The sequence below is a fragment of the Acipenser ruthenus genome, chromosome 15 (assembly GCF_902713425.1).
Source record: "Acipenser ruthenus chromosome 15, fAciRut3.2 maternal haplotype, whole genome shotgun sequence".
NCBI lineage: Eukaryota > Metazoa > Chordata > Actinopteri > Acipenseriformes > Acipenseridae > Acipenser > Acipenser ruthenus.
The window spans coordinates 5,723,068-5,750,701 of record NC_081203.1 but is presented as its reverse complement, the minus strand read 5'-3'; the positions used below and the strand labels follow the sequence as shown (position 1 = coordinate 5,750,701).

General features: G+C 38.9%; 1 protein-coding gene across 30 annotated transcripts in view; it reads left to right on the top strand.

The window, feature by feature from the left end:
- Positions 1-27,634, top strand: part of LOC117962555 (formin-binding protein 1-like) — a 103,847-nt gene that overhangs the window by 62,794 nt on the left and 13,419 nt on the right. For 5 of the 30 annotated variants that reach the window (XM_058987005.1, XM_058987007.1, XM_058987008.1 and 2 more), the window contains exons 7-14: positions 4,635-4,649; positions 10,671-10,799; positions 11,213-11,359; positions 15,613-15,804; positions 17,215-17,403; positions 23,709-23,792; positions 26,917-26,931; positions 27,087-27,122. In XM_058987005.1, the coding sequence (XP_058842988.1) occupies positions 4,635-4,649; positions 10,671-10,799; positions 11,213-11,359; positions 15,613-15,804; positions 17,215-17,403; positions 23,709-23,792; positions 26,917-26,931; positions 27,087-27,122 (807 nt within the window). The remainder of the gene's footprint in view (positions 1-4,634; positions 4,650-10,670; positions 10,800-11,212; positions 11,360-15,612; positions 15,805-17,214; positions 17,404-23,708; positions 23,793-26,916; positions 26,932-27,086; positions 27,123-27,634) is intronic. The other 25 variants (XM_058987016.1, XM_058987017.1, XM_058987033.1 and 22 more) reach the window with 23 other exon arrangements.

Sequence of the window (27,634 nt, the reverse complement as noted above, 5' to 3'; positions counted from 1 at the left end):
AGGGAAGTCGATCACATGACACGTAAGGCTGTTGAGCCTCTGCATAATGTCGCCTTACCTGTGCCTCTTTTAACTTTCTAATAATTGCCAGTGCTAATGTTCGCACCCAGCAATTAGATATCACGCAGTACAATGAAGTATTCAAATGAACTTTATGAGAAATACAAGTAATGGGTAATAGTTGAATGACAGAGGTATGTCGTGAAAATAGTTTGACCCCTGCACTGTTGGTAGGTAGATCTAAAATTACAAATAGGAGTGACTTTACTTATTAATAATACATAATTGCTGTCTCTTTTGATCTAGTGATGATAAAGGATTAGGCCTAGGGGCACTTTATTCTCACAAAAACGTTTTCTTCTATATTGAAATGAAGGCAGAAGTACTGTTAACCCTTGATGTGCTGTGGATTACAATTTTGTAGTTAAATAAATAGATTTATATAGTTATAATTTATATAATAAGGACATTTAGATGTCAGAGAGTCAATTAGATTTGAAGTTACTGTACAAGTATACTGTATGTGGCCATTCTGTTCCTCAGAACTGAGTAAACTCAGAGACGTATCAATCCTTTCTAATTACATAGTGACTTCCCCATGTCCATTGTAAATGAAACTGTCTTGAAAAGTTGATATTGTGCTAGGGATGACCATAAAACAATAAATATTAATCATTACCAAAAAGTGCGTACTCCATGTGGCAAGTGTTTCATTTGTTTTGTCCAACCCAGCTATGTGCATACAGTATTGCAACACCAACATAAACATTCACGTTTCTTTATATCCAGTTTTGAAACAAGTTTATTCCTTTTAAAAAGAAAACTTAACGCTGCTTTGAAGCAGATTGCTTAGTGCTGCCCACAGAACGCATTCAGTGTTCAGAGCCCCGGATCGAGAGGACGTGGCTGGGAAGGGGTTAACAGGAGCATGGTTTTGAAGCTTGTGTAGCACTGGGCACAGGCCAGCAGCGACAGGGTTATCTCTGTGAATGGAATGTGAACTAACATTTAGTGAACACTTAGGCCAGCGTTTTGATAAACACACATGGCCGATTGTACTCATCCCTGCTGCTCTGTGAATAATAGCCTTTCTTTAGCAGGCTGCACTCCCTACCCCCTCCCACTCCCATCCTTCACCAGCGCCATGTCACTCTAGTGGACTGGAGAATAGAGGGTTTGTTTAGCTGACATTGAAATGAATGGCTGCTTTTTGAGTCTTAAAACCACATGTTAAAAAGACCTTTAAGAGATCCTGATTCTCTGTGTGCTTCACATCTTGTGTATGCACTTTGTCTCTTACATTTTTCTGCCTTACAGAGTGGAGAAATAAAATGAGAGTCCCCTTATACACACAAGAGGTTTGCACTCCAGTTAGTACAGAGTGTATTCTATACAGCAGTGGCCAGAAGCATTGACATCCTCCTCCATGTACTTCAAAATTATCGCCCTGAGTTGCGTGCAATAAATGTTGATTTTGGTTAAATATGTGATACATCAAACATGTACTGTATATACACCAATGCCATCTGCTGGACATGTAATGTATTACGGCTTAGTGAAATACATGACAAAGTACCTGTGCATTTTGGTGCCTTATAGAGGTTGAACAGATGTATGAATAGCGGATGTATGTACTCTAAAAGAACAGGGTAGTTTGTTCACTACCTATTGTGCTTTTTTTATTTGTGGGGAAATGAAGCAATAGGGATATAATTCATGGTTGTTTTTTTGTTTTTTTTTATCATACATTGAACCTGTTGTAAATTGAACCTGTTGCCCCTGCTTTTGCAATTAGGTTATTGCATTAGCTTAGAAATGTGAGTGTGATTTTATTTCTTTGAAAATGAATTAACCTCACTGAAATCATACTGATGGATTATTATTGAGTTTGAGCATCTCTTAAAGGTAATAGTAAACTCAATTGTTTAACCAGGGAATTCTGCATATGATGTGCAAGGGGAGGGCTAATAGATCTGTGAGGAACATTATTTGCAGAGCTGATGTTCATTGCCAGACTGCAGCACAAATTCAAATTTTAATTACAATTTAAAAAAAAGAAAGCTGATTGAAGCAACAACCTGGACCATACGAGAGGACCTGGGTTGAAAACCACTGGACTAAAAGATTAGTAGTATTTATTTAGGAGAAGCTATTTTTAGCTGGCTTTTGGATCCTGGATTCATAGTCAAAATATTCCATAACCTGACTCAAAGGACAAAACCATGAACCGTTTTGCAGTTGTCTATAATGTCTTACACATGGCAGGGTTCCGTAGCTATGGAGTAATGACAGAAGGTGACGAGAGATCGGAAATCAAAATCAAATGATTGTCTGGTTCGCTGTTGAAACTAAATGAGAGATCGAAGGAGAGTGTGGTTCCATTCTCAACCTTACCTTGGCGTTCCATGAAAACTGAAGATCCTCTCTGGTTTGTTGGATAATGCCCAATCTCCAGCACAACAATAGTTCCCGAATATCACCCTTCCCTAGTTTTTCCAGAGCAAAAATAATCCTTATTTCTCTTTAGTTTTTGACTTCCTTTACATTAGACCCTGCTGTGGGCAAGGTACTGTATTATGGGCAACTGCGAAATCCCAAATTGCTTGTTGTTTGCAAAGGCTGCTGGGAGATGGGCTCCCCACAAGCAGCTTTCAGGACTTCCTTCCAGTCACTGAGTCTTATGATGGCATGACTTGTATGATTCACACAATCAGCAAATCAGAGACAAAGATACTAAAAGCAGTTCCCCTCAAAACAGTATTGCTTCATAAAATTAATTACAGTGTTCCTTTTCAGCTGTGGTTCCAAATTAGGCAAACAGCAATTAGACCTGAATTCAAGTTATTTACTAAATAAATAATGAGTTCTATAGTATTATGCAACTAAACAGTGTCATGGTGCTGTTCAGTAAACTGTAGTGTTTTTTTAATATGGGTTGTACAGCAATTCATTAGTGTCCTGCTTATTGGATAATAGGTTGCTAACTGTAAGTTAGACTGTGGTGAGTTTAAAAAGGTTGAACCCACGTATTCCTTAATTCCTTCACATTACGAAAGGTCTGCTCCTTTGAGTAATCCATCGCTTTCCCATAGGCTTGCTTAAGAATACAAAGAACAGTCTTTTGCCTGCACAGTACAGTTTCAGCCGATGTGTAATTGACAAGGAGGGTTTATTGTTAGGTGTAGGTGACTCAGAGTAGATGAATCTCCTGTGAATCATATGAGAGCCGACGGGTAATGAAACTGATCGGACCGTGCTGTGGTACATGTCATTGCAGGGCACACACAGGATTGCAATGGGTGTGTTTCTTGCCAATGTTACACATCCTCAGCCTGAATAATGTAGTGTGCCTCAAGTTATAAAAATTTTATAGACTTAGGAAGCAGTCAAAGCCCAATTTAATGATGGACAAAATAATAGGCACTCCCTTTTTTCAATTGTGTTGTGGGGCTGTATAACAGAACTTTCGGTTTAATTTTATAACCTTTTACTGCTGCAGGTAGCCACAGGAGCATGCCTATTTGAATTACAGACTACCTCTGCAGCATTAAAACAAACCGGGTCGTCTCTTTCTGAAAAGAATACCCAGAAGGCTGAACTATGTACTAAAGAGACACCAAGGATTTGTAATGTGGTGGAAACGTTATGGAGCGAGATTGTGGTGCACTGCAGCTTTAAGGGCCTGTGCAGATTGCACAGCAGCAGCAATGGCAGCCCCTCAGTCCCATGGATACAGCATGCTGCCTCGTGACTGCACACAAGAGGCCTATATATAGAAATTCAGCATGCAAAATATGATCTGAAACCTCAGCTGAGATGCACAAAAACACTGTGACAAATGTCAGGAATTTCTGCAAACAGAAGCACATGCAATCAGCAATTTCAAATTCTCTACAGTTACTTTATTTATTTTCCATCTTTAAATACCCTGATGCCCTGAATCCTCTGTTGTGGCATCTGTCAAGTTTGGGAATGTCATTGACGAGCCTCTGTGTATCTAGTTAACTGAATGTCAAAACATTCATTACATTGTACACTTGTGTTGCTTTCTTGTTTTCCCATAACCATATGGAACTGTTTTATAGCTTTTGATACACATTAGTTATACGGCAGACTAGTGCAAAGGATGAATTGTTAAAAAATTCTATTTTGTACTTTATTGCTATTAAAATGCTATGCATTGCTATATACTGGTGTGCAATGTACTGTATAATGTCATGGTTGCCAGCTGTTCTGAGATACAGTAAAAGTCGCAGGACACTTTATATGTTCAAAAGCCTAGCCCTTGCGCAGTGACTTGAGCCTTACACTATATAGCTGTTCAACGAGGCTTGTCATGATGGTGCAGTGTTTTGATTTGTACTCTGTGTTTTTCATAATAGCAGTGCCCTTGCATTTGTTTTTCGGGACAGTTCAATACAGAAATATTCTGCATCCAAATAATTTTGATTTCCAGAAAAAGAAAAGGCACTTAGAACAGACACACATATACAAAAAGCACGTCTACATTCCTGTTTCAGTATCCCTTGTTCAACACCCATATAAAGCTGTCCTCGTCCCCAAATCCTGCCCCTTTTCATACAAAGTAGACCTAATGCTAACTGCATTATTTCTTTTTCTAACATGCCTTGAAGCGATGTTCCCACAAGGTAGGTTTATCGTACTTTTTTTTTACATCTGTGGGGACCTGTACTGTATATGTTAAACATGCACATATATACGTACACGCACACACACACACACACACACACGCACACACACATGGCAAAAGGATTATTTCAAAGTAAATGAAAAAAACAACCTGGACAGTAGCCAGTCTAATGGTTGTCTTGGTTTTTAATCCCTTGTTGGCTTTCAAGGAGTGCAGATTGTAGGGTTATGAAATGCCCAGAGCCACTGTTAGATCAAGCATTACTAGATGAGGCTGAGGCTGTAGCAAATAGCCCAGATGAAACAACAGCAGAGATTAAGCTTTGGGCTCTGGCCCAAAGGCGTTGGGCGTTGGGCTCTGGCCATGTTTTCAGAGGGCCTAGGAAGCAAGTTCCAGTTTACTGTGTCTAATTTGGTTGCACTGGTATGTGCCAGCAAGTGGTTCTTAATTCCAACATTCGGGTACCCAGCATTTTTATGAGCACCTTATACAGTATAATGATAATGTAGACTTGAAGGGATAATTTATAGCAGCTACATTTTCCTAGTATTTAATTTATTACCTCTATGTAATTACTTGTGACCTGAGTTTGAGAACCACTAGTATATACAGCAAATACATAACAGGGAAAAATAAGTTTTTGGTAATTGAAAAACAGGGCTTTTAGGCACATCCAGAAATGGTATTATATAAGACAAAAATCATCTACAACATTTAGAAAAATACCAATGCTATTAAAACTAACATTTTTATTCTATATTCTCTGGTATTTGTTGTATTTTAAGATGCATTAGTACAGTTAAAGCTTCTCAGTGTAATTTGGGTATCTCAGTTGGTGTGCTGTCACACAAGTTCATACATTACACATCGGTTGCTATAGAGAAGATGTATTTTATTAGTTAGCTGTCACAATTATAAGCAGGATAGCCAGCATGGTGCACAGTAATTATAATACCTGGTCCCATGTGTTGTATGTGTTGTGTGTCTGTGTCTTCATGTGCATTGTGAAATGCCATTAAAACATCGTGTTTGAGCTCTGGGTGTCTTGCCTGACAGAACCCCGCTCCCATATTTTCCATTGCAAGCATAGTACTGTAAGCATGGATTGATCAACGCTCTGTCTTTCTGTGGAAACACAGCATTGCCTCTTTAAAAGCTCTTTTCTGTTTTATTGGCTTTTGAAATGTGCCAAAGCTTCAAATTAATGCTTTTGTCTGCTGTTGCAGGTATGAGCTCACCCACAAGAGATGTTTACTGGCTACCTCAGTGTCATATATTAAAACCATTGCTTATGAGTTCATGTTTTTCCAATTTTCCACAAAAAAAAAATAAAAAAAATGATACACAGACCTGGCCAAATATTTGGACAATGTAAGTATCTGCAAAGTATGCAAATCACTGTGGTAACGTGATGTGTCATGTGATCCACTGGACTTGTATAAGGTGTGTGAGAGTTGCGTGCAGCTATTCAGCAACAATCATGGGAAAGAAAAAGGATCTCAGTGACTTGACAAGGGGCATGGTAGTGGCTGCGCTGACCAACGTGCCCATTAAGACTCCCGGGCGTTCCTGGAATTGGAAGAAAAGCACCACCTGAAAGAACAACTCTGATTGCATGCTGCTCATGATGGATGGAGCCTTCAGTCTGCAACATATGTAAAAATATGTAAAACTCGATGGAGCTTCCTGTTTAGTGATTTAAAAGATTGCAGTTTAGAAAGTCAGTCCTTTTTTCAAAAAGCATCTGTAATTAGTGTCAATGAGACGAACAATAAACATGGTTACAATTAAAAATAAAGCCATGCGAATCATGGCAGGGCTGTTAAACTCCTCTTATGTATTTTATACACCAATCTTCTCAGTAGAGTTTCAAACCTCACATCCCAGACAGCATATATAGACACTGAGGTGCAATATATCTTAAATGGGTCTGTGGTCAGGTCTCAGCACTTTACACGTAAAATAAATACAGATAGGGGTAGACTACATCAATGGAAGGCAATGTCAAGGTTTGATATCCCTTCATTTGTTTCAGCTGTGGTCTGTCTGAGTGGGTTTAACATAACATTTTTCATGCAAATTGCAGTATAGAAAAATGAACTATAGGCTGCAGCAGACTGCATTATGAGGTAGTTATTTTGCACTTGGGGGCAGATATCATATACATCTGCACATGTGTTTTCTTTGTTAAATTTAACTGGATATTATAGCACTCAGTGGTATGTTTTGTTATGCCAGAAAACACCTTTGTTTTTTTCCATGAGTTCCTCTGCATGCTCTCATTTCTTCATTTTTCTGCCAATTCCCCGTCGACTTGGATGAGCAAGAAGCTTTCTGGCATCCAGAAATCGAAAACCAGGCTCTGTAATTCAGAGAATATTCCTGGCAAGCTGAAAAGGTAGCAGGCTGTTTCCATATGTTTGCAGGAACCTGTAGAATTGTATATACAATAAATTCAAACTGAACACAAACTGAAGCACATTCACTTATTACCTTTTTTGGTCAATTAATGCTGACGTGAGTCCAGAACACTATCACAATTTGTAAGATAATCTAAAACTGAGTTGAACAGTTTGTGCCTACCAGAACAAAACTTGACCTTATATAGCACAAGAATTTCCCTGCACTATAAATCAGTGTTTAATACAGAATACAGTAAGAACATGTACTAACACCATGACGTATTTTAAAAACAGTAATAACCAATAAATCAGTTCCTTAACTCTTATTAGCATTGGCAGCATTATCACAGCTGAAGGTTTTTGGTTTGGGTTTTTGCATGTGGTAGTTTATTTAATTCCATTTTTAAACCTTAAATCACCTTTACTGAGTGAAAGAAAAGTCTTTATTTAAAAGACCGTGTGTTGCACTTCCATGAACTGGACTCCCCAGTCTAATTGTGTCTCTGTTTGGACGTCATAATCTGTAAAGCTTCTTGAAATTTCTAAACAAAAACTAATGCTAAAAAAAGAGTTTTCTGTGGAAATGTTATTATCCTAGCTCAGCACTGCTACAACATTGTTGTGTTGCAGATGGAGGAAAGAAATAGAGGATACTCCATTAAAGTACTGTAGTTATTCCACAAATGAGGACGGGTGAATAACCGTAGAATGAATGAATGATTGATAGTTTCTCAAATTAAATCCAATAGAATCACTCTGTAGATGAGTACAAAAACATTATTCAACGCCTGAACTCTCAACACTGTAACGAACAGTATTTAGGGGAATTGTTTTATTTTTTATATAAATGGTTGTAGTCAAGCCTTTATCATGGAAATTATACGCTTGAAGTTGTTATTGAGACATTAAAAGTTGTATGAAATTTAGAGTGGTACCTAATGCTTGTGTGTGTGTGTGTGTGAGAGAGAGAGAGTTTGGGGGGGGGGGTCCTAATGTGGACAGGATGTGTCATTCTCTTAGCGTGTTAAAAATACAACATTGTTTGAATTTGCTGCTGAAGGTCAAGTACGCTTAGCGTGTCTAGAGATTAATGGACTATGCGTTGCAGCATTCTGCATGTCTGCGCGTTTCTGTGCATGCCTAGCACTCCCTGTCATTAAGCAACCATCTACCATATTGGCTGACATACTTTCAGCCAGCAACATGCTTTGACCCAGAAGATACTGCTGTGGTGAAACAATCTAGAAGTGAAACAAAGACAACATGAAAACGGAGAGCTTCCTTTAACCTAGTGTAGTAGGTGTTTCTTTCAAAACTGCACATTTGAGATCTATATAAAGCATATGGAAGTGCAAGACGTGTACGATCTATGGATTTTTTTTGTTAGCTACAACCATTTTAATTAGCATAATTGATAGAAGTGTAAAGTCTAGTCTTTCAGTAGCATCTCCTAGGGATCACAATAATTGGTGGTTACCTACATATAAAATGCTTATCTCTTTTCATGCTGCAGTGCAAGAATTGATTTACCCTAATTTGCAGAAACAGAAGCTATTGGAAACATCTCAAGTCTTCAAGATGTTTAAAATGTTCTGGAGGGGTACATGGCCTTTCCTTAAAATCCAGGTTAAATGCCTTTACACACATATACACATAACAGGGTAAAATGGGTTTCTATTGTATTCTGCTCTTACAAAATAAAACAGCAGAATCGTTTAAAGTAAGTAGCTTCCAATATATTTGTGTTGCTTTTTTTACGTTTCCCTTATTATTTTATTCGATGATCTGACCTTTGGGGGCTGGCAGAATTGAAAGGTCACTTTGTCACATGATTCAGTCCCGCCACTTAGGATTGTCCACAAAAGCTCAAAGTCAGGTAAAGGCAGATTTAGAGAAAAATGAAGCATGCCAGAAAATGGTAAGGGCAATGTGATACGCCAATTAAAATGACATTTGATTCTACTTGCTCTTTTAATATACTTTCATATGCTAAATTAACAATAAAATGAACACCTTTACTTAGTCTGTTGGTTAGTACATTCTTAATAGCTCACAATGTTAATTAATTGGTCTGTCAAGTTAATATTTGTTTCTGATCGAACCCAAATTTCAAGAATTCCATTCTGGGGTTTTTGTGTTTAACCCTGAAATCAGAACCCCTACCCATTAAGATACAGGTCTTATTGTTTTTTAAGAATTCATGTGAGTGATGCCGTTTGTTAAGCGTGTTAATCAGACGTGTAATGGACAGCCAATTTGGCTTTATAATCTCAAATGCGACAGTCTGATTTATTGTTACTGTGTGGAACTTGGTGTTATTACAGCAGGACTGTTTGTGCGAGAATGAAAAATTTCCGACCCCACTTTCTCCTCATGTGTCTGGCACATTTCAGTGTCTTCCTGTTATGATCCAAATGTGGAGACCTTTGGGAATTTAATAAAAGCGAATGCCAAAAAAGCCAACTCACCTCTGTGCTGAAACCTGGCATTGCATTTGCTAAGTGTTACAGTTACATGGAGGTATTCTGTTACACGCCACATATGCATCTCATAAGAACATAGGAATTTAGATGAAGTCATTACCCATAGTTTAGCTCAGCAGTAGTGGTGCCCCTCGCTAGTTTGATTGGCTCGCTCCACTTCTGTAAGATTGCCTGCTTTGATGTGGCTGGCTGTGTTTATTAATGGAATGGCACGGTGGGAAATGGAAACAATGGCAATGCTACAATATGTCAGCTGTAATTGGCTGAGGCACAGGTGCACTCATGGAAGGCACTGATGGGTTATAGAATAACAGAGCACTGCGTCTTGTCTCTTTCGTGGTTATGCAGAAATTCTCACCCATAAGGGACAGGGGTCGGCTGTGCATTTTAAATGATTATAAATGATCTTTAGTTAAAAGAACAGTGCACACATAATCTAAGCCAGTGCTTTCCAGCTCAGTCTGTCTGGTTCACCAGTGTTGAAACGTATAGCCGAAAGGCAAGAATATTGTTTCAGCACCAGGGTACATCAGAGCTGGTCCGTAATGATTATTCACTGGGACAAATATTTGACTGTTTGAACAAATACTGCTTGCAATGTGTTCGGTGGCAAAAACGACCATGTTTTGTTTTTGTTCATTTGATAGAATATATCGATTACTGTATCAAAAATACATCATGCAAAGAAAAACCATGTGTGAAATAAATACCACACATTACAGATTTTTTTTTTTACTGTAATATAGTACAAATTATGATATTTGTTTTCCAGCTTTCAAAATGAAAGAATATTTGTTGAAAAGAAACCTGTGTTCAACCCAGCACTATTAATCACCTGATTCCATGTTAATAGTACAAAAAAGTATTAAAGACTGGAGTAAAAAGGTTAACAATATACCCCGAAAACGCTGCATGGCAAACTAACATCTAACTGACCTAGGTCTTATATACTGCACAGTCGATCACAAGACACGTCATGTGGTCCTTTGCGTAACATTGCCTCATTAGCTCCTAATGTGCATAACCATGTGGAATTACTGTATGTCTTTGGTCTCAGTAAATCACAGGATGTAATGAAAAGCATTCTACTGCACATGCAGCTCATTCATTTCTGCGTCTTCATGTCATTCGCAGGCACGGCAGCAAGCCCAGCTACGACATCAGATGGCCGCTGACAGCAAGGCTGAGTATTCATCCTTCTTTCAGAGTTTCAACCAGGAGCAGAATGAACATTACTACACCCTTATACCACATATATTCCAGGTAAGCTGACTGTTGTGGCAGGCCTATTATAGTATCTCCTTCACTTCCATTGAAGAAGGCATCAATCTGCTTTGCTTATGCATTTCAACTTCAATGTTCTGTTTTGCTCAGTGAGGTTATGCAAAACTTATGATCATCTTTTTTTCTCTATGATCTGTGATTCAGCAGTTACCAAGCTTTGAAAATTAGGCAAACCATTTGTTTTTCTAATTAATTACTTAATATGGAAAACTGGATCATATAAGAATGCTGTCAGAATTATAAAAAAACAGGAAGGGCAGTAATCCATTTTGTCTCTGAACTTGTCTTACGATTGTTGCCAATGTCCATGCTTTGCTCACTTCAATACCGTATTGACGTGGTTTTAGGAGCGGGTTTGCCGTTTTTAATTTGTCTCCCGTGACCGCTTGCAGAAAATCCAGGAGATGGAGGAGAGGAGGATAGAGAGACTGGGGGAGTCCATGAAGACCTTTGCAGAGGTGGATCGACAGGTCATCCCCATCGTGGGCAAATGTCTAGATGGGATGACGAAAGCTGCAGAGTCCATCGAACCAAAGAGCGTGAGTGAGACCCCCTGAACTACACATGCAGCTTAAATGTGTCTAAAAAAAAACACTGTTCTGATCTACTCTTAAATACAGGAGTGTTTCTACTGTATAGCCATACAAACAAGTGCACAGCCTCCTTTTGCTTTTATATACTGACCCTTGAGCATGTGTCTCAAGTATTGGCCCATTGCACTGACACCAGTATATATTTGCACATAGCGCATTGGGCATTTTCATTGTCCTTTAATTCATGTTTTTGGTTGATCTGTTTTCTACTTCAAATGCAGTAAGTGTGTGTTCCTCTATATTCGTGCATCAGCGCTCCCTCGAATATAGGCAGGTATGCTTATATTGTAATATAACGGTAGATTGATAAATAGATAGATGGTGTTTTCTTTGCCTTCCCATGCTGTACAGTTGAACAAATGGTCTGAAACCACGCCTTTCCCCTCCATCTGCTCACAAAGTCATGCAATGAGAGAATGTAAAAATAAAAATGATCATGCTAACTGTAAATATGTAGGAAGGATTAGTAAGGAGGGCTCATTCTAAATAAGGCTTTTTAAATAACTTTTGAAGGTTGCTGAAACATTCAGCCTTTGGTTTGAAAACCATACTTTGTTAGTTACAACATTCACATGACATTGAGTGATATAGACCTGAACTCCATCCTTGCTCATTACAACACAGTACAAAAGGTGTTTTGAGGTTAAAGCATCTCAAATATGTGAAATTCACATGGAATTATTAGTAACACCTGCCATAACAGGTGTCAACAGGGTGCACGACCACCAGTGGCAGGACGGCAGTTAGAGATGCAATTGATTATTGATCGTCAAGGCTAGCTCAAAGCTCTTCCATTTTGTATTAGTTGTGATGAGAAATAGCAGAATCTAATTCTTCAACAAATTACTGCTTCTGTCTTCAAGGGTGATACAGCCAAAATGGTCTTCCTGTGGTGCCTTCGCAATTGAGTAATTTGTGCAGCATGACATTAAAGTCTGTCCGCTGTGTTGCCAAACTTACAATGAAGGGTTAAAGTGAGGTGTAGAGATTGTGTAATCTGTTTGTGTGTCTCCATTTCCTGCTGCACTATCTACTTCCACACTGTGTCCTTCACTCTGGCCCTGTTTGCTGCTCCCAATAACGAGCACTAGAGTGTATAAAAATACACAGCCGGTCTTCACGGGGGGAAATGAATACTGTCACAACAGGAACTGGAACCCTAGCCCACTGCCCATGCCTGTTCAAAAACACAGGAATGGAGACCTGGGTCAGTCTCCGTGTGGGATAATTCCTGTTTTTGTAAGATACAAATTGCAAGTCACTTGCATTTAGTTGTGCAGGTTTCATTTTGCTTTTTCTGGTTAAGGTTCAGTATTAAAAGACTTGCACCGTAGTGGCTGTTAGTATTACAATATCCAATTCAGTATTTCAATGCCCCGCGGTACAGGAGAAAGAAAATGATTTAGAATTTCAGTGAATGGCGCGACCATACTGGCTAGGAATGTTCGAATGATTTTTAAAGCAGTTTGGTCTTGTGCTCTGAACGAAGTTGGAGCCTGGTATTCCTGAGTTCAAAACCCAGCTGAGACTCGATTTATTAGAGCATCCCGGTGAGCATAACCGTAGACAAACCATGGATGACCGTGGCATGAAAATAACATGTTTGTGTACTTTGGTGAAGTCCCAATCTCCTACAGCTCGACCACAGGCTACATTGCTACAATCCTTTCTTGGAATACTAAAAAAAAAAAACATTCTCGACCTCAGTTCCTGTTTTTAATTCTCATAGTAAATTAGTATTCTAGTCTGGTCTATAGGTTGAAGTAGGCTTTGAGAGCATTCCAATAACTAGTGCTGGAACCTTGGCCCTTCCTCACTCAATACTGCATTAGCTCTAAACATCCACACATCTGTGCACTGTCCCCATCCCAGTTTGTGAATCATTCATCTTTGGAACAAAGCCAGGGCTGCTGCACCTTCCAGATGTTGTTCGGATACCAAATAAAAAGAGAACCGTAAATTGAGGAATAAGTGATGTCATTGCTTTTCATTTAACTCCTTTCCTGCAGCCCTGCTAAATCCCCTGTGATGTGTTTAACAGAACCCATACCAAATGATCTTCAATGAAAATGAAGTGTCTCTGCAGTAGCAATGCAAAGCAGTGGTACGAGCTATTGGAAGAACAATACCACAGTGATAACATTTTCATATGTTATCTTAGCCTGCGGCTATGTGTCCGGCAGGTTGGGAAACAGAACCTTAAAACGCAAGTAGAGTGTCCCCGAGTGGCTCACCTGGTGAAACCTGGTCAAATATAGAATAGATTTGGTCTGTTGTGTTGCCATTGCTGATAAAGCTGTAGTCTCTGTGTAGTTCTGCTAGGATTAATAGGGTAATACACTGAGATTGAAATAGTATATCAATTGTATAACTTTTCTCCTGTTAGCTAAGATAATGAGGTTAATATAAAGTACTTGTATGTAATTGTTGTTAAGTTATTTGTTCATTTATCATCTTTAAAAAACAAAACGAATACTAACTATGAAGTGTTTCCATAGTGGTATCTTGGAATTAATGTTACACGACTACTGCTTACTCAAACAGATGTCAAAATTGTAACAACAATTTAACAAATCGCTGTTCTGGCTGAATCATTTCTGGGTGTAATGGAAATTTTAGGTTTTCTAATTATAGTTTTAATGACTGTTTCCCTTGAAAATAAAGCAATACAAAGATGAACGACAATACAGTATGCAGATATTGATATTACAGGAATGGGTTGAATGACATGCAAAATTATATTTCCAAATGTGAAGATTAAAATCTGTCCAAAATCTTCCCTGCTAATTGAGCAGCTGTTTTCATGAGCATGCTGCCCTAATATAACTATGCAAAAGCTGAAATATTAAAATGTTTTAGATTATATTCTAATGCTTTATTCAATATAGTATACAGTATTTAAAATGTTAGAAACTAAAGCAAAATCTATAACTTCAGTCAACTGCTGATATATCACAATCACAGCACTTTCCAATCCTGCTGAATACATGCTTTGTATCTGCTAGCATGCAGTACCACAGTGCCACCTATTGACTGAAATTTAGTGTACAGCTCTATATTGATAATGAATTGTGTATGACCCAGTCCTGACATTTCCCCCCAAAAGACTAAATGAAGTGGGGCTCCCGAGTGGCGCATCCAGTAAAAGCACTCGTTAGAGTGCAGGGTGCGCTCTATAGCCTAGACGTCGCGAGTTTGAGTCCAGGCTATTCCACAGCCGACCGTGGACGGGAGCTTCCAGGGGGCGGCGCTCAATTGGCCGAGCGTCCGGGGGGATGGAGGGTTAGGTCGGCCAGGGTGTCCTCGGCTCACCGCGCACCAGCGACCCCTGTAGTCTGGCCGGGCGCCTGCGGGCTTGCCTGTAAGCTGCCCAGAGCTGCGTTGTCCTCCGACGCTGTAGCTCTGAGGCGGCTGCACGGTGAGTTCGCAGTGTGTAAAGAAGCGGGCGGCTGACGGCACACGCTTCGGAGGACAGTGTGTGTTCATCTTCGCCCCTCCTGAGTCAGCGCAGGGGTGGTAGCGGTGAGCTGAGCATAATAAAATAATTGGGCATTTCAAATTGGGGAGAAAATAATAAAAACTAATTGGCAACAACTAAATTAGACAGCGGGGTGGTTTTAAGGGGAATCCTTTGTTATCAAAGTCTGTAACAGTGCCCAGTTAGTCCCCCATTACGAACCAGCATTCAAAATTTCAGATCAATCCAACAGCCTTTAGAAGTAAGAAGGGTCACAAGCTTTCATAGAAACATCCGCACAAACAAACTAGATGGAAGGTGTTACTAAGAGCTTGATTACCCACAGCGTATAGGCAACAAGCTCAGGTGCGTCTTATTAAGCTCATAGTAAAACCAGGAATGGGCCAAACTGCTATGCAATAATAGTCTTATTTCCATCCCTGTATTATCCAACAGCTAATGAATGCCACTCAGTTTTAAGAAAAAAACAGCCAAAAGTACATAAACATAAATACTTCATAAAGATAAATAGGTATTTTTTTTACAAAAGGGAGGCGCCTGATATTCTTCTGTAAGACATTAATTAGAGTACAGGTTCAATATATATATATAACATAGCGTATCTATCTATCTTTCTATCTATCTATATATGATCTTCAATGAATCTATATATATTTTTCAATGAAGAATATATATAGATTATGTATATATATTCTAACCAGGTGTTTCTCCCATGTGGCAGGACTCTCAGCTGGTAATAGAAGCATACAAATCAGGGTTCGAGCCTCCAGGGGATGTGGAGTTTGAGGATTACAGCCAGCCGATGACACGAACAGTCTCCGAATCCAGCCTGTCCAACTCCAGAGGGGACAGCAAGCCCGAGAAGTCCAGCAGCAAAAGCAAAGTCAAGCTGTGGCCGTTCAAGAAAAACAAGGTAAAGACTTTGCTTTCCTGAACGCGGTGCAGAACGTCTACATGCAGGTCACCGCGAGGCATCTAGAGAGCGTAGCTCCAAGCGCAGGAGTAGACTGATAGCTTGAGGTGTTGCTGAGTTTATCACGTTTTTGAAGTCTCTTTTTGTTCCCGTTTTTAAAGTCTTGTGTTTTCTATTTGTTTTTTTATTGGTTGTATATTGTTTGTCGTTTTTTTTTTGTGTCTTCCATGGTCATTTGACTCTTCCAACGCATTCTAACAAAACTAATGCAGTGATCTGTTTTGAGTTCCACAGCTTTTCATTTTTCTTTACATTGACTCTCCCAGATCTCTCTCTCTCTCTCTCTGTCTTTAATACTAAAAAAAATCCATAGAGCTTTTTTTCCACTAAATGACTCCAAAGGGTTGTTTTCTCTTTGAAAACCTCCCTGGATTCATTGAAAAAGGCTGGATTCCCAAAACTGAGAAAGAAAAGTACCTGACATTTCATGTCATTACTCTGTGTGGAAATAACCAGAGCTGGTTCTGTAGAAATATTCACACCACCAATTCCTGGCCATTGACGTACTGAATACTTAGCACAACTGCTATAGCAGATCAGCTCAGTATAAATCCCATCTTGTGCGTACATCATCATTGACAATATGTGTATGCTTATGTCAGATCAATGCTGTGGATGAGATCACAGGACTCTCAACAGTCATAGGATTTTTCACAGACAGGAAAGATACATTTTACAGTACTAGGAAATCCACCCAGATTCCGTCTGGGCATGCATAGGCGGTTGATGCAATCCTGGAGAATTTCCCAGTTAGTGGATGTTAGCGTATTGCACTTCAAGTCCAGTACAGTATAGCGTTTTATTAGCTCAGTTCTAGTAGTATAATTTGCTAAGATATGTCCAGTCTGATTCAGTTATTTTTCATTAATTACTGTTCTTTTCACTGCTAATATTGTTTTTACTATGTGTAGTGTCTGCATACCCTTAATGAAACATTACAAAATACAGAGAGACTAGATCTCATCTCTGATTCCCAAAGGCTGTGTACATAATTGTACTTTCAGCAATTTTAATTACATTTACCAGAAAAAAAGTTAACTGTAATCCTTGTGAAGAACATATTCTAATAAGATCTGTGGAATTTGTTTGTAAAACAATAAAGGGAAGTTTGCATGGGCTTTCTATCAAAATATTTCTTATTCTTCTATTAATACTCATGCTTTTTTTGCATTTTTTACTTTCTTTTGTGTTCCTTTTTTAAAAATCAAACAAACAAAAAAAACATGGCTCAAATATTGTTTGATATTTCGTTGTTGTTCTTGTGTTCAATTTTGAGCCTTATTTCTCGTTTTGTGTTTATTTTTTATCCTTTTTTATTCCTTCTGCCACAACTCCATCTCTTACTCGTAGCTTATGTCCCTTTTAACATCCCCACATCAGCCCCCCCCTCCTCCCCCCGCCTCTGCCTCACCCTCACCCTCTGCTGTTCCCAACGGCCCCCAGTCTCCCAAGCAGCACAAGGAGCCCCTCTCCCATCGCTTCAACGAGTTCATGACCTCCAAACCCAAATTGCACTGCTTCCGGAGCCTAAAGCGCGGGGTAAGTGGTCCTCTGGATCTCCCTCTCTCTCTGTCTCGCTCTCCTTCCCTGTACGAAAAAGTACTCTGGCATTGTCACAAATACTCTCCCCTTACAGAAAGTCTGTAAACAGTTTCAAACTCTTAATAACCTCGGGTAACACTGAAAGTTTAAAATTCCCTTTCGTAATATTAGGAACCAAAATTGATTCTTCACAGTATGCTTTCATTTTGAATTAGCTGCAAAAAATCTGTAAAATAGCCGTGCATGTATTACTGTAGAGCGCAAACACTCTCTTCTATACAGTATTGCGTTTCATTTCTTTATGTCGGTTATTACATGACTAGAAAAAAAATTGACTGCAGTAATACTGTAGACTGCAGTAATGCTGCTGTATTTTGGACACAACAGGGTCTATTGAATCAAATCATTAAAATAGCGCTCCCTGGCGTTTTACATGCTGTTTGAGATCCACTAACGAGACCAGTCTGTGCAGTTAGAGAAGCTGATTGCATACCCTTGGAACTCAGATGACTCTGTCGTTATGAGCCTTGTTTGTGGCAAAATGTAGATCATTTAAAGAGCTTGGTACGGCTATGAAATTTCAGGGTTATCTTAACTAATGTATTATTTTTATAGACCATTCCAGTCTAAACTATGAAGTGTAAAGCACCCCTGTGGCCACAGAAGCACTCTCTAAATCATGTCTAGCTTAGACATGTACCTGTTCCTCTGCAACACTGTAGTGATGGGCTTGATGTACAGCCACTAGAGGCAGTGCTACAGGGGGGAGAGGTTAATGGTTACACTTTGGTGTACCAGATGTACTTGAAGGGTAGACATGATTCTGAGAGCTCTACTGAGGTCACAGGGTGCTTTAAACTTGAAATGTTTTAAAATATCACCAGCTGAAACAGAAAATTTTAAAAAAAGTATTCTGTAAAGTATACACTATATAATTACCATGGTATTTAAATGTTAAATCACAGGTATGTAAAATGGTAACTAAGCAGGTTACATTTGGTATTGCGGACAGAATCATTTTTGCAGTACTAATCTATTTTACTACATGCGTATTGCATTGGAAAGATATAAAATACTTCATTAGTAATGCTGATTATATCCTGCCGTGTATTTTTGTGAGGGTAATTATTAGATATAGGGTATAGGGCAGCACTAAGGTAATTAAGGCAGTGCTACAGTACTTATTCATACAGGATCTCCTCTCCCCTTCTCTCTCTCTCTCTCTCTCTCTCTCTCTCTCTCAGTCCCTCCTTAGTCTCGTTAGCGCTCTTGCACGCCCTTGTAGTTTTAATCTATCAGTTGCTCCAGTAGGTGTGTTTCCTATGGAATGCATTCTATTTTTTTTTTCTTTCAAACTGCAGACAAACCTTATACAGTACAAAAAACATAAAGTACAAACTACTGATGGAAGCCAAACCTAGTAACAAGTTGCAGCTCTTATGTTGTTCATTAAGTTGCCACCACAGCACAGATTTTAGCCGCTTAATATAAATATTAGTATTTTTGACCACATAGAATGGTCAGTTTCTACATTATGTATATCAAAATGGGAAGCAGTGCCCAAACTCAGGCCTGAAGGTCTATCCATCCCACTCCAGGTTTAATGAAAGGTAAAATGAAATAATGAACGACTTTAGGAAAGGGTAATTGGTTCAGTTAAGCAATTTAGAACATGAGATACAGTTTTGTGCTCGTACCACACAAACTACAAGGCAACAAATGCTGTGAGGCCTGTTTTTAAGGGACATGCACTAAACAAGAGGCAAATATAGGAGAGGAGCCCCTTTCAATTCAATATGCAAGTACAGCGGTGAGCTTTGCTTCTGCACTCAACCCAAGTGTAGGAGTCAGCTCAGAGCACACTACATTGGTTTAGTATAGAACACCAAGCCCTTTCAAGTCTGGGGCCAGCGGTCTTGCAATTTGCCCTCCTCAGTCCTGAAATAGTCAAACGCCCGGTTATGTATTCAGCTTTTTAACCATGTGAATGCCATTTAAACATGACTGCTTGTTGTCAAGGGGTTCCTGCTTGCTGCATGCACAATATAACTTTTAAGATACCTAGCTTATAGATGGACATTACCACTGCAGTTCTCCCAAATTCAGTATGGTTTATCTTGCCAGTAAAAACCACATGTTTAGGAACTGTGTAGCTATTACTGTTCACTACAATAAGTGGAATTTTAACAAGAGTACTTCTAAAAGCTGTTAGTGAATAGTCCGAGATTTCTACTGAGTGAGGCTTGTCTGTAATGTTACCTAGGAGTCACAAACCTCCTTCTTTCTGGTAGTCTGGACACTTCACACTCTTTCAAGTCTTCTGTCACCTGTTGCATGTTTGTATACTGTTCAGAATGACAGTGTCAGACAGCATGACATTATCACCCCAATCAGTCTTCCTGCAAGCATCAGCTCCTCTGTCCTGTGCTGCGGTCTTCCGCACGGTTTCCTGCGCTTTATCTAAGACAAGTTAAACCAACATCTGCCGGCTACACTAGCATCTCTTTCAGAGACATCTGGACATTTCATTTAGAGTTTATCCTACAGTGTAAAATCTTTATTTTGCTTTCTGTGAACGCACCAGATTCTCCACCGATAGCAGCTATGTCTCATTTGGTTTTTAAAGTCAATACAAAAGGAATTATGCCAACGAATGTACTTCTAGTAGCAGTCACTGGATGCTAAGTGGCAGAGCTGACTAAATCATGTGACTGGATACCACATTTCTGGTTGCAGACTAACACTGCATTACTAGAGGAAGCCTGGCCACCAGGCCTGATGTTATTAGTACATTTGTAGTTAAATGAGCTATTTATACAGCAGGCTAAATTAATTGGTGCTGCTAGGATTAAAAAATAATTAACAGAAGTTGAATAATATGCCCACGATGCTGTTTTATTAGTTTTGAGGCTTCTGCTAATCTAAGGATGCATTTATATAACTTATGATATAGGTGTAGATGAAGTTACCCATAGCGGTGTAACGTAATGTGATACTGGACCGTATTCACAAGTCACAAAGCCTGTTTTTTATAAATAAAATACAGTCTGATATTCATGAAATTGCTGTTGAAATCAGCATGTTATGATGTATTTTGAGTGCATGGTAGAATATTGAATTTAAGGATGCATTAGGTAAATCATCTGGTCAATTAAAAAGAGGTTTACCTAAAGATATGACAAATTGGGTCAAATTTTGGTTTCATGTACCCAAAAGGAATTGGGTTTAATTTAGTAATCACTACAAGTTGTTTTTATACTTAATTGGTATAATTGCAGAAGCAGAATGAACAGCAGGTGACTCTGTGATTGCCTGTGTTTTAAAATCTCTACAGGGTACAATTAGGATTCCCCTGTCCACTCATATACAATCCCAATTGGCCACAGGTACCTGACTCAGCTGTTTCAATCCCTGCTCTGGGTGAATATCCATCTATCCACCTCCACAGAGAAGTCAGTCCATCCTTCACAGTGACAGGGAAGCAGACAAGGTTATCTGAAGCCCATCCTCCACTCACATGTTTCCTGGCTCCAGCTGAGGCTATAACCCAAGTGGCCTTTATTCTTCTGAATCTAGATCCGCGCCCATCAGTAAATGCAGACTACAGGTTACCCCGTTTCAATGCTGGGGTAATTTCATTTGAACTGCAAAAGAAATGTATGGTCGGGCTGGGCAGAACTCTTTGTGGCCACCGCATTTCAGTGTGCAGTACAAAATAATTGAACAGGTATGTGCAGAACTACATTTCCCATCATCCTCCTGCTCACTGGTAAATCCATCTCAGTTACATATGTGACCAGGAGGATGATGGGAAACGTAGTTCTGAGCAGTCCATGCAGGTACATGGGAAGCCATCTTGAGGCAGGGAATGCAATTCAAAAGTTAAAAAAATTAAAACAATACACACACCTTACGTAAACAGTTGTAGCAACACATGGAAACATGTAACACAATAAAATAAAAAGGTCCTTATGTACCCTTTAAATACATACATTCATTAATGTGTTAATTTAAACAAGAAAAGCTGGAAAAAAATTCACTTCCAATCGTCTTTTAAAACAGTGCGGAAGTTAATTGCCATTGATTGGTCCTCGGTTGTAAAGGTAAGGGAAGGACAGCCTTTCTTGTTTTGAAATCAACACATTAATGAATGGATTTATTTAATACCTGCCATCAAACACTCCTTGAAGGCAACTGTGAGTATATTAGCACACCCCTTAACAGTTTGACTGCTCTTTGCTGAAACCCTGTCCCGATAGTTATATTCCACTCCGGGATAAGGAATTTGCCTTTTGCACTCGCTTTTAAAATAGGGTCCCTTGTGTTGTAACATCTCAATCACAAGAGCGTCCCAGGGTGGCAAAACACTTCTTTGCTACAATCATACTATCACACAGTATGTACTCAAAATAGGAAGTGGGGCATCAAAAATAGTAGGGGCAACACTGTTGTCACATACTTTAACTAGGCCAGCCTCCCTGTCCCAAGTCTCATTGCTCGACGATACAGACTTTTACTATATTTGTGAACTGGTCAAGTGAAGGGACTTCTGAACATCTATAGTGGAGACTAGAGTCAGTATTCTGTGTAGGAGGCTAGTTCTGAAGTGATTAAGGATTTGCATTTAACATGTAAGAATCTTTAGTCGATTAATTTGTAAAAGAACCAGAGAACAAACAAGACTCTTACTTGTAGCTGTCGGTTTTTCCTGGCAGGTTTCCACCATTTAAAAGGAAGTGAATTTTAAAACAGAGATTAAAAGTGATGGCCGTGATCTTGCAGAAATCAATCATGTATGTTGTTTGTGCTGAACTTCCTCTTCCACGATTATTAGTGAGCAGACTATAACAAATAACAGTTCCGTTTTGACAGTTTCTGCTAAGGAAGACCAATTTGCACGCATTTCAATGCATTTTAAACATGTAGACCATTATAACCAGAAAACATTTCAGAGAGCATGGTGAGTTGTGGGGGTCAGTATTGTCAGTATTGCACATCATATATAGTTTTGCTTAAAAAAAAGCCATTACATTATTTCACTGTGTCATTTATTCCCATTGCCCATGTACTGTGTTTTTTAATTTTTTAATTTAGTTTTGTTTTTTTGCTTTGCAGTTAATATAAACACAGCTGCCCGAAGCCCAATCTAATTCGTCAGTAGTTATTAAGTTAATGCATTTTCCTTGGCACGCTTCTCTTTACAGGTTTTATATGCATTTAAATGAAACCATTTACTGATTTGCTTGGACCTGTTCCCGAGGGAGGAGGGAGGGGAGAGGTGGTGGGATTGGGTGTCAAAGGTGGATCTGTTTTTCAGCGGCTGCCCTGTTTAGAAAGAAAGTCTGCAGCAGCACCAACACCACAGACTGATCTTACTTCCTATGAACTATGGGTTGATATACATAGCACATATAAAGACACATTGTCAAAACTTTTGTTTCAGGACTACAGTGTTTTAATAGTCTGTGTTTGCCCAGGCTATTAACCGCACACAAGAAAAACACAGTGGGTTACATTTGCAAAGTCAGTCTTCAATGTCAGTAACCTCAGGCTCTGTCTATTTGCATAAATATAACAATAGGATTCCCTGGTTTGTTTATTAACCCTGTGCAGTTTGGAACACATGTGACTTGCATCCCTTTGATTGAGGAAACTCATATACTCCCTGGCAACGTAACCTTGTGCTAGGTCCACTAGGGGACAGTATTTAAGAAAGGTCTTGTACTGAAACTAAACTAAAAACAGATAAACAAACATTACATATTGCCTCATTGACAGCACAGCAACAACAGCCTGTCGCCAAGTCTGTAACTACCCAAAACATGCTCTGTAGTGGCTTAAGTAACCCTTTTAACTCCTGACCCCATACTTTACAAAAACAAATAAATGCACTGCAGCAACAGTAGGGGATGTGCTCTGAAACAGATCCACAGTGGTACAGGCGGGCAACCTTTCTTACTTGAGAATGCATGCAAGAGATTGGAAAATTGATGGAACAAGCCTACTGTTTAGCTAGAGGGTTAGCTCAAGACCAACAGCTATTCACTAGAAAGCTGAGTTTGTGTAGCAGGCATACACTGTAGCTTAATAACAGACCCATCCACCTCATTAGGAAAGCACAGATTATCTAACTGTGTCTCGAGCTGACAGGGGCACTCCATGTGTTAGGAACTGCAGTTTTGTAGACATGCTGAACCTGAGCGCCCAGTGACTGATAAGAAGCAGGCTTGTTTATGCTGTAGGCAGTCGCAGCTCTGTATCTATTAATAAAGATGTGTTCTTTCTCACCAATGCTTCAGCAGAGTCGTACTTACTGTTATCACAAAGAGCACATGAAGAGGACTTTAGGCAAACCCACGTACGCGTATGAGGCCAGACAATACGTTGTAAGTGTTAGTATGGCGACCTAGCCATACATGTGCTGCACAGCCACTAACCACATTTAAAGAAATTACTCAGGCAGTCTTTGTAAGTGAAAACAATTCGCCAAAATGCAAAAGCAATTAAAAAAGTTTTTTTTTTATAGTTTGGTAAGCATAAATAAAATAATGAAACTAGCATTGTGTTGGTGTTTTTCAGAAGCGTCAAACCTAGTCAGTGCAAAAACGTTTCGGAGAGGAATCAAATCATTTGAACAGAAAGAAACGACTCCAAACTAATGCCACAGTTCCATCTGCCAATTGATTTCAAATCAGATGTGTTCATTTCCATCAGCAGCCGATTGAGAGTGAATGGATTTTAACTGGAACTCTGTCAGCCCCAGTTGGGATAGCGGGCTGGCAGAACTCCATCTCTCCAACACACACTGGTGGTGGAAGTTACTTAATGTGAAGGGGATTTAAATCTGCAGGAAGAAAATAAAGACAGAACACGTGGGTTGTGGATATATTATACTGTCTGGGATATATTGGAGGCGGATGTGATATAAACTGGGGATCTTTGTGTTTTTCGTAATGTCTGGCGTGCAGATTGCAAATGCAGCCAGCAGCAGCCCCAGTTTGATATAAGAGATGAGATTCAGTTTTACAGACTGGTTTCATGGTGGCATGAGTTGTTTCTTGTTAGTTTTATACCAGAATTGTATTCCTCTCAGGCATATTCGCCTTTGCACGTGCCACAGTATAACAAAATATATATTAATAAAACTGTGCTGAGCAGCCCTGCCACAATTTAGTGTTTAAACTGACAATTGAAATAAACAACACACATTCTGCTGTCTGAAAGAGTATTTTGAGTACTTCTGTCATTTCTCTACTGTAAAACAGAGCTATGTAATAGTTTATCAGCTGTTTAACAATACAAAATGGATATGCATTTGACTTTTGAAAAAATATTTGACCCAGTACTGACGCAAAAATACTGTACAATTCAAGCTTCCAATTCTAATAATTATTATTATTATTATTATTATTATTATTATTATTATTATTATTATTATTATTATTATTAAACACTCTACCCCCAGAGACTAAAGCCTCTGTATTTGATTATTTTCATATCTCTGTTATTTTCTTGTTTTTGTATTGGGTCTTGAGAAAGTATTTTGATAAGCGCCCAATTGATATAGACTTGCGTACGTGCACACTTGCTATTGAAAATGAGGTTAGTGTCTGTGAACTCCCAATAACACATGACCCCTCCCCTCGCTGGCTCCATTCTCTGTCTCATGTGTTATTGAAGCTTCTGTCTCCCGGGATCACTGCTAGAGTAGATCGAGCAAGCCATGGCTGAAGTGACTGTACTGAACCAATTCAATGTATTCAACCAGCAAGAAGCTACTGTAGGCATCCATTACTCTGTGTAGACTTGTGCACATATTCCAGATTCCTGAATCCCAAGCTAATGTTACAGGGCGGCCTCCTTTAGTTTCTTTCACCGGGGGTGTTTATGTGATAATGCCATGTTTGTAATCATTTAGGTTTGTATGTGCATTTTATATACAGTGTAAAGTTTATGGGGCAGTGGCAGGATAGGGGTACATTTCAGAACACTGCTCAGACAATGTTTTACAATGTAGGTGTTCATCTTTACAGTAAATACTAATAATTAAATATGAGTATACCAAATGGATTTCAACATTTTATGTTGCTATTCATACAAAGCTTACATTTTTATTTTTATTTTATTTTCAAACTATTCCACTTTTCCACAGTGACTATCAGGAATAGAGTTTCATCTACTACTGTATGTTTTTAAGTGACAGGATATGTTATGAAAGATTAATTGGTAAAACACATACAAATTAAACTATTAAAACATAGCCTGCATTGCTTTTCCCCCCATAATGGTTAATTTCTCTTTTTTAAGCCTATATTTTGTACCCCCATCCCTTTTAGTTGATTTTTGCTTGTTTTAAAACTAAATTAACAAAACAATTGTGATGTGTTATTATATGATTTATTTTTAATTTTTATTGTATTTGTGGAAACATACTCATCAGAGCAGGGAATTTAAAAGATATCCTTAAAAGGCAACTATATTCTGGCAATTAAAGGTTCCAAACATGACTGAAGGCTTTATCTGTGAATTGCAGAGTTCTAGAAGTTTCATACTGGTTTGCTGGACATGCTCTTGTCAAACCACCCCTCCCATTCATTTGAAACCAAGCCATATTTATTACAATTGTATTTTAGCCCCTTCTCTCATTTTGATGTGGGATGTTGACAAGAGCGGATCCACTATTAATAAAATGAATTCAATTTTGTATAGCTTGACTCGAAGACTAGCTGATGCAAGTTGTGGCTATTTTGTGTATCAAATCTGGGGGTAAAAAAAATCCATCAAAACGATGTGGAAGAAGTTCTCAAACTCTTGTGAAATTCCTGCGATTAGAGCCCCTGCAGATTGAGGTGCATGTATTGGGATGGAATCTGTGCAGATGTGTAATGCATTTGTGCAAAGTGCGTGCCACAGGTACAGATCCAGTCACACCCCTGCACTTTCTATTGTAGCTTCACATAGACTACTATACTCCCTCTAGAACAGTGACTGGACCAGTAGCAGATCTGTACCTGTTGGTACCTCATAGAACCTGCTGTATGCTGAGCAGAAAGGAGAAGTTGTGTCCTGCTCTGTCATTCGCACTCCCCCTGTGTGCAGTGTCTATTCTTCAAGCTGTCAGATTGACCGGGCTCAATGTGCTTGTCTTTGCTCGGTAGCTGGTGTCTGTTTTGTCTGAAATAGCGCTTGAAGTGTGCCTCCCATGTCCTTGTGCTGAAGTTCACCAGATGACACTAAAGTTTCAATTTGAAGTTGATTGGGCTAACCTTTATGATAATCCTTACAGATCGAGGTCCAGTATTTATGAACCTGTTGGTTAACAATGGGTTTTGATCTGGTGAACGTGCAGCACTGGGTTGCTCCCAGTGTGTGTTCTTACTCTGTGTGTCATATTATGATGCAGCTATATTTGATATTATATGAAGAATTCAAAAGTTCATTTTCTGCTGATGTAGATTTTTTTGTCTTTCTCCTTTTTTTATTCTCTTCCTCTACCAATTGTTCGTGAAGCTTTCTCTGAAGCTGGTAAGCATGAAAAGTAGCATGCCAGTCCTGTGATTATAATCAAAATAATTCAATGTTTGTTGTTGTTTTTTTTTTGTTGTCTTTATTCTTGTGAGATGAATATTAATTGTCGAAATGTGTTGTCTTTGTCCCGCTGTGTCTCTCTATCCTGTCAGATAACCTTGAACACACAGGTGTGGAGTCTAATCGAGGTGATCAGCATTATATAATCTTTTGATTTTTTTAAGACTAAAAAATGATTAATTTTTTTTAGTGGTAGATTGACTTGCAAATAATTTAAAACAGGGCTCTAAAACCTAGTAGAAAAAAAAACGCAGAATATTTTGTGTGAGATGTTTCCCAAGGAGAATATGAAAAAAACCCCAAAAAACTGTGATATAGATTGTTACCATTTGGAAGTGATTAAAAATATTGATTCAAGCTCTCTTAGGCTGGGACCAAATCAAAACCTTGACAACCAGCTAATCGCACTTAACAAAACTATATTTAATAGTGTTTTCTTTTTTTGTAAGTATCTTATTTCTTTAACTCATAAAAAGAAAACGCTATTAAATACAGTTTTGTTAAGTGCGATTAGCGGGTTGTCAAAGTTTTGATTTGGTCCGGGCCTTAGACTAATCTTGAAATTGTATGATATTATTACAGCTATACAAAGCATTGTTACTGTTTAGAGCCCTGTGTTGGTTTAACCTGCCAGAAATCT